Source organism: Sturnus vulgaris, chromosome 7 (assembly GCF_052056855.1).
Source record: "Sturnus vulgaris isolate bStuVul1 chromosome 7, bStuVul1.hap1, whole genome shotgun sequence".
Classification (NCBI taxonomy): Eukaryota; Metazoa; Chordata; class Aves; order Passeriformes; family Sturnidae; genus Sturnus; species Sturnus vulgaris.
Window position 1 is genome coordinate 32,840,642 of NC_142249.1, and position 12,955 is coordinate 32,853,596.

At 40.5% G+C, this 12,955-nt stretch overlaps 1 protein-coding gene across 1 annotated transcript; it reads right to left on the reverse strand.

The window, feature by feature from the left end:
* Positions 1 to 580: 580 nt before the first annotated feature.
* LMLN (leishmanolysin like peptidase) lies at positions 581 to 12,204 on the reverse strand. The gene is made up of 17 exons (XM_014871803.2): positions 12,028 to 12,204; positions 11,603 to 11,700; positions 11,480 to 11,510; positions 10,885 to 10,967; positions 10,323 to 10,440; positions 9,315 to 9,493; positions 8,588 to 8,693; positions 8,246 to 8,340; positions 7,385 to 7,502; positions 6,492 to 6,599; positions 5,699 to 5,775; positions 4,995 to 5,105; positions 4,134 to 4,266; positions 3,369 to 3,528; positions 2,499 to 2,629; positions 1,657 to 1,867; positions 581 to 1,083 (listed from the first exon to the last, which is right to left on the reverse strand). Exons 1-17 carry the CDS (start codon positions 12,181 to 12,183, stop codon positions 989 to 991), a joined length of 2,010 nt encoding a protein of 669 aa, XP_014727289.1. The 5' UTR covers positions 12,184 to 12,204; the 3' UTR covers positions 581 to 988.
* Between the last annotated feature and the right edge of the window lie 751 nt (positions 12,205 to 12,955).

Below are 12,955 nucleotides of genomic sequence, written 5' to 3' on the forward strand. Positions count from 1 at the left end.
GACATCAGCATGATCCTGTAAGATTATAGCTGCCATTGTTACTGGTTTGCTCTTCAACAAGAAGTGAGAACATCTGCAGTAATGTTCATACTAGTTTTGAAACAATAATGCCATTACTCGAGGGAAAAAACCAACAAAACAAAAAATAATCCTCAATCCTATCCCAAATTTACAGTCTGAGTATCAGTACTGAAACGCATTTGCCTAGCAAACTCTAGAGAATATTCAAATGTGATGTATTAAACTTCACAGTAGAACTGGCACATGCTAAATGAAAATGGGATTTCTAGACAGCTGTATTGGTTACTAGTCTGAAATTCCATTTTGTGCATGTAGGAAGATGCAATGAACCCCAAGAATTAGCTGGTTTACCTAGTATGAATTCTGAGGGGGCTCAAAGCTGCAGAATACAGTTGTGGAGGCAGCTGACAACCACTGGTCTATCCCAATACATTATTTCCTCCCCCACAAATTGTAAGAATTAACAAAACAAACAAATAAATTACCAGCCTCTTTAGGCCTTGGTTATCAGCACTGATGACAAGTGATTTTTACATGGCTTTTGACTAAACCACTGAGGTATATTTCCAGTCTGATACTTTGCTACCAATCACACAACAAACATAATAAAAAACACCAGCCCTCAGTTCTATTACAGAAGAGTTCTCATTTCAAATCTTGACTGAGCTGCCAGGTTGTCTAAGACAGTTGGCAAAGTGGATCTTGTTACTGTGTCAAAAAAACCATAGGCTGCAATTCAGGAAAATACTGGCACTTGTTAAGATGACAAGATAGATTTTCCTCCTCTCAAAACTCTTGCCTGCTTTCGTCAGCACCTCCCTGACTACTGTGTGCAGTGATACTTGCCAGGGGAGATGAGGTTCAGCAGGAGAGAGCTGCCTGTAGAGACAAAGCCCCCGTGCTCCACAGTAGGAAGTGCAGCAGGATGGGTATTATCTCAGAATTTCTTCATGCCTCAAACTCAAGTCTATGTGCAGAGAAACAATCCTGTTAGCAGGGGAACTAAGTTGGCCACCAGCAGCCAAAGGGTTACAACCAGGTTGGATGAGCAGGAGCATAAGTCTAAAATTAAAAAAAAAAAAAAATTATAAATTTTACATTTAAAGACAAGATAAAATAACAAAGAGAACACTAGAAACCACCAAAGAGTTAAAACGAACTTCTTGACAAAACATTAACTGATATTTAGTGAATTAAGCTTTTTGCCTTCCTCAAAAAGAAAACTGAATCTGATTTTTCTGCATTAGAACATGAACATTATCAATAGGAAGTTATACAAATGAGAACTCACTTTCCACCAAGGTGATAATTTTAAAGAATATAATAATGATATGGCCTTCAAAACACAGGTCAGATTTCCTGCTAAGTTCCCAGGCTAAAGCTAGATTTCTGGGATGATTACCAGGAGACACGAAATGAAGGCATTATGTTTCAGACACATTTCTCCTGTGTTAGTCACTATTCTGCACGACTTCACAGCAAAAAGCAGGGCACCTTTGCTATTTGCCTCCTACACCTGGGATCTTAAAATAGCCATAGCCTTCCTTTCCTGTTCCTGACAGTCAGAGCTGACATACATCTTTGACGTTTTCAGATATTTAACACTGAATAACTTCAGAAAAAAAGGCAACCTACCAATGGGTGCAGCTCTTGTTAAGTTAGAAGCTGGAGGATCCCTCTCTGGGGGACAGGAGTCACAGAAGTCAGAACAGGCTGGGCAAACCAGATTGCCAACGTGTATCCAGCCGTTCATCTGAATGCTCACAGTCAACACCTGGCCTGAGCGGCTGCACAAATACACAGTGTCCTTGACCCACACATGCAGCCCTTGTGGAGAACAAGAAACCTTAAAATAAAAGAGTCAAGCCTGTGTTATGATTTATCAGAAGCACAGATTAACTGCAAGTATTTTAACGCAACCTGAGAAACTATTTCTGAGATTCGGGAACACTTTGAAGCACCGACTATACTCTTTTTGTGCAATTATGTAGGTCATCAGCTGAGAATGAGTAAAATTTAGCTTCTGCTAATGACTACTTTTGTAGAGTTGTGCAGTTACTGAATGTGACACCCTTAGTGAGACAGTCCCAAAGAAAATGAGGATAATGAGAAATAAGTGACAGGAGCACAGTGCTTTCCACCTCTGAAAAATCAGGGTGATTAATTAATATTAAGCTTCAACAACAGAATATTTCATGGAAGTATTCCTTCTCAGCTGAGGATAACGTGTCATAGGGTAAGACAGATGATGTCCCTAGTGAGACTGGAAGCCATCTCAGCAGTCACACACTTAACACATCTAAATTACAGGATTATGGTTGGAAGATTATTTTCAAAGTATGTTATATGATCTATAGATTACAATGTCCAGTGTGCAGGTGCAAAGTTCCAACAGTCACAACTGACATTTTAGGCCCGGCTTTTCCCTTTGGGGTTATTAAAAAAGAAAATCCACCAAAGCCCCAACAAATACTTACTTGATAACATCCGCTACCCCAGTCAGGGTAACTGAGTTTCCTCCTGCATTGTTCCATAACAAATGCAGATTTCTGAATAAGACATACAGAGTTTGGTCCATATTTCTCTGCACCATAGTTTTTGGTAGGATCTAAGATAGAAGGAATATGCTGAATTACAACTTAACCAGAGGAACAGAAAGCCCACATCAATTTAAAAAGGCTATCTAATCAATGTTCCCACATGCAATTCAAGGTTTACTTTTGGAATATTTAAGACCCTGAATTATTATCAATTTGGAAATTATACCATCTTGAAAATAACATGGGAAGACACAAGATTTAAGAAACAAAATAACCAACTAACCCCAAAAAGCAAGCACTTTCCATTAGAGCTATGTGGTTATGTTTGCCCTCAGGGAATGCCAGCTGTGATTGCTGGCTTGAGGGCAGAGGGTGTTTGTTTTTGAAATAACTACACAGACAGGTAATATCCAACAGCATTGTGGAGCTCCGAAATACTGAACATCCATGCATTACACTAGGAGACAAGCCCATGTTCTGGTAACTCAAAAAGATCCTGGCCTTAAACAAAAAACCTACAAAGGTGAAAAGTGCAATTATGTTTCAGACTCAATAAACAACCTCGAAGCTCCCCATGTCTGTCTTGTATTTGGATCATTTGGGGTAAGTATCTGTTCATTCTTATGCAATTCCTGCACTAGATATGTTAGTTTGCCTCAGGTGTACAGAACAGTGTTTACACAGCAGGTGGTGTGAAACTTCATGAGTGAAAAAATTCACATGCAATTAGTTTGAATATGCAGCAAGTCCATTCCAAGTTAACAAATGCAATCTCTGCAATACCACCCTGAAGTCCTGAATACTGACCTGGCTGGTTTTCAATTATCCTACAGTCTGAACTGCGTTGAAATTCACCACTTAAATGCCAGCTGAATTCCTGACTAAAGGGACAATAGTCAGCAATTTCTACTGAGCCACCATAGTAAGGCAATTCTTCTGCTGGTACTCCATTGAGATTGTCAAAGTACTGCAAAACAAAATACAGTAGTGAAACAGTTTGTGCAAAGGCAAGTGTACAGCTGTTTTTTAAATAGATCAAACCATTACAGCTGCAAGAACATCAGCTGCTACTAGTCAGGAATGCTATCAACAGCACCTTAGAATATCCATGAACCAGATGAGACAGAAGTATTTAAGAATATGCAAATAATGCAGAGATTCATATCTGCATGTATCACTCCCAACTTCTGCCCCGATTCCCCTCTTTGTAACAATTTCATTCTTTGAGATGTAAACAGAAAGATTTCTTAGTGTGCAGTGACAAAGGGCAGAAGACTGGGGACGAAATCCCTTAAACAAGACATTTTGGGAGATTTCTGTTACACAGCAATATTTCTATCTAGTATTTGGCTAGATAGCCAAGCAACATAGTTTTTTCTTTTATTAAGTTCACAAGGGGTTTTTATCAGACTTCAGACTCCTTGTAATAAACCAGGTAGACATTTTTCACAGTATCTACTGTCATCTGACAGTTCAGAAAAAAAAAAAAAAACTGAAACAAATATAATGATCAGGCTGCAAAGCTCAACAATGAAAACACTTCAGTTATTTGTAAAACATGATCCATTATACCTGATATTCCTGAGGTAACTGCTTTGGAAACTTCTGCAAGTTGCACACTGCTACTGCTCTTTGGTCCTGTCTGCAGGTTAACTGCAAAGGATTACTCCTCAAAGTGTCGCAGTATGGACTGATTAATTGCTTCCTCAAAAACAAAAAGCAAACAAGCAAAAACAGAATAAAAATGACATCAGATCAATTAAACTGCTTTACATAAGCAGCGTGTCAAGGCTGTTTGTTCCCATTCTCCCCTAGACTTAGTCAATCACACAAAGCACTGACTTCTTCTCTGGAGGCTAGTTTTTCTTATTTGCCTAGCTATGACCTTTCTGATTTAAAGAATATCAAGCCAGCAAACAAAGTTACAACGTGTTCACCTATTTAGTTTTAATGACACTGCTTTGCAAACTTTAAAGAAAAAAGCATACAAGCAAAACAGGCCCACTATGCAGCTGTGTCCTAGAAATGCATGAGGATTGTAAAGAACAAACACGGTTGTAAGGAACAAACAAGGCAGGCTGTGTTTTGAAGATGGCTTTTATCTCCTTCGGTTGCTTTTAGTACAGTCCAGTAACGAAAAATGACACAGACTGCATTCCCAATTAAAAGGGAAAAAATAAGAAGGCAAATACTTTTAGAGTAAGTCCTACCTGTCCTCTCTAGAGCACAGCCTTTTCATAGTGTCAAATGCATTCTACACCCTAAGATGCTTGCCTCTGTACTTACTGTAATTGGGTGGGATGCAGGGCAGCATCCCTTTTTCAGCTCTACTGACCTCTACCTCTTTTTACTGAGTTACATTTGAAGGACAAATGTAAATAGGCATCAGGGTTTCCTCTTTATTTCCAAATTTTTTTAAAAGACTGTTCTTACTTTTGTCTCTTCTGGTCAATCCAGAATTTGCAGCTCTTCATTACAAAGTCACAGCCTTTATTGCGTCCCCAGTCTAATTTTTCTGCCATGCTGTAATTTGCTTTATACCATCTGCAAAGGTATTTTGAAATGAGAATATAGTTACTTCAAAAATTACTGTTCTAATTAATAAAAGAGCAGTTCAAAGAATTTCATATTATGCCTTAAGGTTTTCAAATTAAGAAAAAGGGAAAGTGCACCCCCTTCTGCCTATAAGAAAATATATTATGATTTTGCTATTTTTCAAGTCACAATGAACTAGAAGAAAATTTTGTGATCTGCAAAGGAACAGTGCACACAGAAAGATGAAACCTTAGGCAATTTCTGCTTTCTATCTGCAAGAAGAGTTGAAAATAAACCCCAATATGTATTGCATGCAATTGAAAGAAGATTTACATTAAGAGGAAAAAGCAAATAGATGCTATAAACAGCAATTTGCGTTGCAATGCCTAGCTTTTTAAGGCTAGATTAAGAAGGGGTTTTAAAACACAAAGAAAAAGTAACGTACAAAGTATGACTCCTCGTCTAATGTAAAGTTAATTATGCTGACCATCTACTTTGCTGCAGAGGGAAGAAGTGCAAGTGCATCAATTTGAACTAAAATCAAGTACAATGAAAACAAACACAAATGAACCAAAACCCACACTCCCATTCTTAATTCTTACCCTGTGTCTTCCATTAATGCTAAGGTGATCCTGGAAAAGACTCGATTCTGAGTGTGGGATCCAGTCATTGCTTCATTCTGAAAGTTGCCAGTTATGATTGGTAAGCCACTCAAATTCATTATTGTAAAAAATGCTTCTTTTCTTACAATAAAAAAAGCATTTTATTTCTGGTCTCGTTTTATTATTGACAATCAAATCCCATAATCCTTCATAAAAAGACTGTCCTGAAGCATTTCCCTTCTCGTTTACCTCGTGTAAAAAAAGGACTAGACAATGTACCTCTGCCAAAAATATCACAGTTACAAATAAAAATTAGCTTAAATGTTAAGAGGGAAATAAGTGTTTCCTTGATCAGACAAGGTTCTGGAGGAGGCATGGCAAAAGCTAAAGCCATGGCACATGAATAAAGATGAAGTCAAGCTAATAAATAGAATGGCAAAGTATTCAAGAGGCAGAGGGCAACAAAACTCAATTGACTCAAAGGAATACCCCCTTTGCCCTAAAATGGGAGCAAACCTTCTCAAAAAGGCAAATGGCAGACAGGAGTAAGAGACATTTAGCTTTTCAATAACACTTGATCTCATACTCTGAGACTTAACAAGAAGGCTAAAAGGCTTCTAGAAATTGGACATTTAAATACTTAAGTATCAAGTACTATTTGTCATTTATTTCAATGAGGGTTGATACTCCTGCATCTTCAAGGCTCCAGTAGGTACCACAGTAAACCTAAAAATCAAGGCACAGGGAGCAGACACGGCCACATCCCTTTCCATTCCTTAGTATCAGCACAAACCTCCAACAACCTCTTCTCCCAGTGATTGAGTTCAGTACCCATGCCACCTTGATTTTCAAGCTCCATTCCCTCTAGAATTGGACAATTAAAATGTTTTCGGGCTTCTTCCTAGAAAGGAAACATTTCAACACAACTCTCAAAATACTGAGATAGATACCCACATACAGTCCTAGTGCTCTAGAATTATCTATTAAAAGTACTTCAACATTTCTTTTTCTACTATTTGGTTTTCTACTCAGAGGCTGACTAAGCAGGCACCCCAACTGCAAGTCTATCACATTATCTACTCATCTCCTAGAAATAAATGAGCAAAACCAGGGGTAATTAATCCATGTTTTCTCTATATACTGTCTTAGATTTAAAACAAAAAGATTATTTGTGGCCAAATGTGATTAACACTAAGACTTATTTCCAAATCCAATTTGTTACACTTGAGCATATGTTCTGTTGGGGGCACAAAGAGAGAGTCTGAGGAGTGGGAAGCAAGAAAGAGTTCCAAAAATCCTTGAGGAATTTCCTTTTAAACATGACAAAATATTAACATTAAAGGAGCAAGAGGTGTCTTAAGTCTGAAGGAAAACATCTGAAGAGTAGGATTAAGGAACTTCCTCAACCATCAGCTTTGCTTAACCTTTTATAATTTACCTACCAGTCCCTTCATTTTCTCTTACTATGTCAATTTACTTATTTCATACTGTCTGTCACCCATTTTCTACTTTACTTTAGCTACATCCTCTCAATTACACAATGTTGATGACACAGGCTTTGGGCCATACTTTTAGGGAAGGGTATTCAGTGTTAGGCTACTACTTCTTCTAGGATAAGAAGTATTTCTGACTTAGGAATGTCCTGGCAACCTTGGCATACAAGCTTGAAAGGTAATGCACACTTACGACTACCCGAGGTGTCACCAGAAGATGAACAGCATGGCGCAGCATTTTGCCACCACGTATGTCCCACAGCCTCACTGCTTTATGAACAACTTTATTGCTCCACTGATACAAACCTAGGCTGTAAGGAGAAGGTTTGGTTACAAATCTTGCCCACAAAGACACATTACTGTGCAAAGATCTATCTCCACAAGAAACAGAGTCATGGATAATCTCTATACGCCCTCATGCTTTCTAAATTTAAAGTTTTTATTATGCAGCATTTCTCCTTTTTAAGATGCGTTTATTACACATACAACTGATTTAACAAGGCAAAGTAAGATTATTTATAGACTCAAGGCGCATTTTCTACTGTTACCAAAAATGTAAGAAATTAAATAAAACCCCTCAGTATTGCTATTACTAAAAAAAACCTCTCTACCTTTCCATCTCCTAAAATATCTATGATATCAACTAAAAAAAGAAAAAAAATGCAAATTGCTCATTCTGTAACAAATCAGAAAATTCACACAGCAGATTACAAACATCATCCATTCTGCATAACCATCAATCTTGACTGATATAAATCTTAAAAATGAACTGCACTGACATTTGACAGCATGCATAAGTGTAAGGCTTAACTTCTAGCCTTCTGATAAATGAAATCCTGTTTTAATTTATAGTATATGTGGATAATATACGTGTTTAATGGCAATGTAAAAGAAGACTAGAGTCACCAAACACCACTGTTTGAACATTATAAAGGAAAGTCACTCCAATAATGGAATGAAGTTTGATTTTCAACAGGCAAGAATACATCCTATAAAAGCAACATGAAAACATCCTTCAGTGGGAGTACCAAGAGGTCCAAAGAATATGTAATACCTTTCATTAAAAGGAGGAAGGCCATCTGCATATCTTGGTGTTAAAGGTTTTCCATCATCATCACGATAAAATGCAAACAGTCCAGCAGAGAAACCCTTCAAGTCAAAAAACAAGCACATGGAAACCTTTGGTAAGACATTCATATAGAAAGTCAAATACCATGAAAGAGTCCCCACACCCACCAGAGACACACAGGAAGTACAACACTCCAAGGCAATCAACACAAACTGAAGGAGGCAAAGCAAGAGCTTTCTTCCCCCAAACGTCCTTCTCTTGGCAACAAGCTGGAGGTGTGTGAGCAAACAGGCACTCATTTCAGGGCAACATTTGATCAACCCTTACCAGTGCATGGATTATCTCGTGTTTCACTGTAGACAGCATGCCAACAAATTCCTGAGCTTGCGTTGAAATCATGTTAGGGCACAAGTTGGCATATCCTGCTATTGGCCTGGAAAACAGTTTTAAAGTTAAATGGTTTTTGGTAAAATACTACAAAATTCAAATCATTATCACTTGAAGCAGCAGAAGATTTAAAGAAGATATAGACTAATGTAAAAATACGTCCTTCCTAATAATTTACAAATATCTGCTAACAACACAGCGACTAGTTTACTGCTGGGATCAGGAGGGGTGGAATTAATCTCTATATTCAGTATTCTGCACAGGTGTCAGTGACAACAGTGCAAGGGATCTGAATTTTGGGGAAGATCCTAGGGAGGTAAGTCTGTGACAGTGACTACAACTGAAACAGAAACAAAAGCAATGTAAGTAGGAACTTGCATTCTTTAAGTTTGTGAAATCATGACATTCGCCTCAACAGAAACAGGATCTTGAGATAAAGTTTAAGCATTAACAGTGGAGGATCAGCCTTGAGTCCTGTACCTCAACTCTGCAAGTTAAGCACTATTTGATGGATTTGTGGTTTTACATAAATGCAGTGCTTGTCTATCTCAATAATGACTCCTCCTTTGTTATACAACAAAGGCAAACAATCAAATTCCACATCCAAACAATCAAAAAACTTGGAAATTTAACTAAAAAGAGAGTTTTCAACAGAGGGAATACTTACCTGTCCATTTCAGCTTCCAGCTGGCAGTAGGCTGCATATGCAATGATATTTTCATGGCCACACCTGTCAGTAGTGAGAGCACTAACGTAGAGCACAAAGTCAGCATCTCGAACCCCTTCCTGGTCAGGCGAGCCCGTGGGCCTGCGGTGCCAGTCACTGTCATTGTACACCCTGCATTGCTTTACAGTGTACAAAGGGAACAATTAAAATACTTACGAACAAATTTCTGCATGACACAAGTCAATTAGCTTGAAGCCAAGAATAAATCCTGCTCTAAGACAGCAGAAGATAAGAAAACGCCCTGTGAAGAACAATAAACAAAACCAGAGCCAAGGAATAACTTTCAAATTACTAGCTCTTCTGATTTATTAGACACCAGGAAGGTGGCAGCTTTAAAAAAACAAAACAAATAAAAAGCCTGCCAAGCTTCCCAGAATTAGCACCCTGTATTTCCTATAAATTAAAAAAAATCTTGGCTCACAAAACTGGTATACATAAGTAGCAATAGCATTTCTCATGTAATGAGATACAGTTGAAACTTCCAAGTTAAAGAAAGAAAACCAGAAATCTACTGATCACATACTGTAGTTGAATCAAGAAAACAAGTCTGAAGCATTTCTTGCATCATGCTCCTGAGTCAGTGGATACCTTCTTCAAACTAGGTCTTCAAAAATCAACTATTAACTCTGTGAAATTCCAACTCATTTACCAAGGTGAATAACAAAGTGACTAGTGGCAATTTAGCAAGCTCCAAATCTCATCCACTCTGTACAGGCCATAAGATCACTGGCTCAGAAGATCAGTTCCAGTTTTTTCATTTGAGTTTTCATTCAACAACAGAAACTACAGAAACTCATACTAATTTTAGTTTTTCTAGTCTTTCATTCAGACTCAGTGATATCCAGCAAACAGGTCACTTATGCACAATTACCAATATTCCCTTTTTCATTAATTACCATAAACAGTAATATTTCAAAGATTAGGAAACAGTTGGACAGCTAAGCTTACCTGGAGGTGTTTCTCAGGAACTATAACTGGCCCACACCTTGTATGGTCTGCACAAGCTTTTTGGCAATATCTGTGGGGGTCAGCTTTCCTCCTTAAATATTGGTTTGTCACACATTGCCTTCAATGAAACATGAGACAGTCAATGTTTTTATTATTAAAGGAGAATTATAGAATAGTCCTACAGCACTATGCTGGTACTTAATATAACTTTCACCGTGAAAATTGTTAATTACCTTAGCAAGGAAGACATAATGCTTCCAGTTGTTAATGGAGCATCCATAGGTTCAAAGAGAGATTAGGACTAGGTTCATAAATGGGGGTATATATAAAAGAAAACCGGCAGCATGTATAGCTTTGAATATCTCTGCTACAACAAATGCAGGTTTTGCTAGTGGAAGATTGGCAGATTTGTAAAAGAGCATCTGCTAGTGCCACTGGATCAGATGGGTCACTGATCTGATTCAGCAGGGCATTTCTTATACCCTAATCTTCTTTTAAAGGCTATGCAGCACAGCGTTAAATATCAAATATAGCAAGTGATTTTCAACAGACTTTCACACACCTGCTCAGCAATATAGCACCAGCAGATTTGCGCACTTGAAATGTCTTCTCCAAATAAGATATCGCTTGTGGGAAGAGTTTGTTCTGAAAAGAACAAAGATCAGAGTCACTCAGTAGCAGTGCAGACACAATTCACCCCAAAGGCATTAACTACCGAGTTACAGGAAACTTGCTAGATATTGTGGTACAGCAGAATAGGGGGTAGCCTGACTCTTTAAGAAGTTCAATTATTATCAACATATTTAGGAAATGCTTTGTTTTGCTATTCCCATATGTTGTTACTGGAATGAGAAAATGGGAAGGAAATCAGTATTAATTAGAATGTACAGCTTCAAAGAATCTTTAAAAAACTATATACACGTTTCTCACTGATACCTTTGCACCATGGGATATAACAAACACCTGTCAAACAACATGCAGCAGAACTTTGGAATTATTTGTTATGGAGGTGTAATCTATACACAAAGCTTTGGCTTCCTGGACTAGAGGAATACTAAATTGCTGGCATTCAAGGTTTTCGTTAAACCAGCCTTAAACTTAACTTCATCTATGTAATAAACTACATACAAACAAAAAGTGAAGTAAATATAACATACCTTTATAAGGTGTCTTTTCTCAGGCAGCAAACTGCATTTAAAAAACAAGACAAATGAGCTTTAGTTAACAAGGTTTCCATTCTCAGCCACGAAAAAAAGAATCTGCTGCAACATTATACTCACTCCTCAACGCTTCTGTCGTATACAATCTTAATTCTCAGCTGTTGATCCACGTTTCTCTTCGAGACGTGATTTTCCTTTAGAGGAACTTGATAGACAACCTGGCAGGAAGAGAGAGGCGCTGGATGAGGCAGCCCGCCCGGACTGACACAGCACCCGCGGCCCCGGCCCTGGGCTGCTCCTCGCCCGGCAGCTCCGCTCCGTGCCAGTCCTTTCCTTCCAGCCCTTCCCGACCCTTCCTCAGCGGCACTGGGATGCTCCGCGCCCGCCCGCCGTCCTTAGCGCCCACAGCCGCGGCGGCGGGGCCAGAACCGGCCCGGCCCGGGAAGACGAGAAGGGACGGATTTAACAGCGGGAACGGCACACAAGGGAGCCTCTGTCCCGCAACACCCTTCGCAGCCTCCTGAAGACCGCCCCCGCCACCCCACCTGGTCGCCGCTGGGCACGCGGTGGTCACAGGAGGAGTAGGCAGAGGTGTAGGGAGGCAGCGGCAGGAGCAGTAGGAGCACGGAGGCGAAGGCGGCGAGCGGCGGGCGGCAGCAGCGGATGGGCCGGGCGCGCCCGCCGCCCGGCTCGGCGGCCATCTTGGACTGGCCGGCCGCCGCGTCGCCATGGCGGCAGCGCCGGGGGAGCGGCCTCCGCCAATGGGCGGGCAGAGTGGGAGCAGCGGGAGCTTCTGATTGGACGTCACGGCGAGAGGGGCGGGGTCGGGAGTTGAAGGGGAGGTGGCGAGGGCAGCCGGAGTCACGGGAGCGGGGACGGTGGACAGAGCTCCCTCATGGCTGCGGCCCAGCGCTGCCATGCCCCCCGCTAAACCATGCCCCCCCCCCCCCCCCGCTAAACCATGCCCCCCCCCCGCTAAACCATGCCCCCCCCCCGCTAAACCATGCCCCCCCCCCCGCTAAACCATGCCCCCCCACTAAACCATGCCCCCCCACTAAGCCATGCCTCCCGCTAAACCATGCCCCCCCACTAAACCATGCCCCCCCACTAAGCCATGCCTCCCGCTAAACCATGCCCCCAAACGCCACATCTACACGATTTGTGAACGCTTCCATCGCCTTCCTGGGCAGCCCGTTCCAATGCTTCACCACACTTTCTGTGAAGGAATTTTTCTTAATGTTCAACACAAACCCTTGAAGCCGTTTCTTCTTATCCTATCACTTGTAATCTGGGAGAAGAACCCGACCCGCACCTGGCTACAACTTCCTGTCAGGTCATTGTAGAGAGCAATAGGGTCCACCCTGAGCCAACTTTTCTCCAGGCTGAGCCTCCGCAGTTCTGTTCCTGCTCTGGACGCACTCCAGCACCTAAATGCCTTTATAGTCGTGATAGGCTCAAAAATAAGGATAAAAA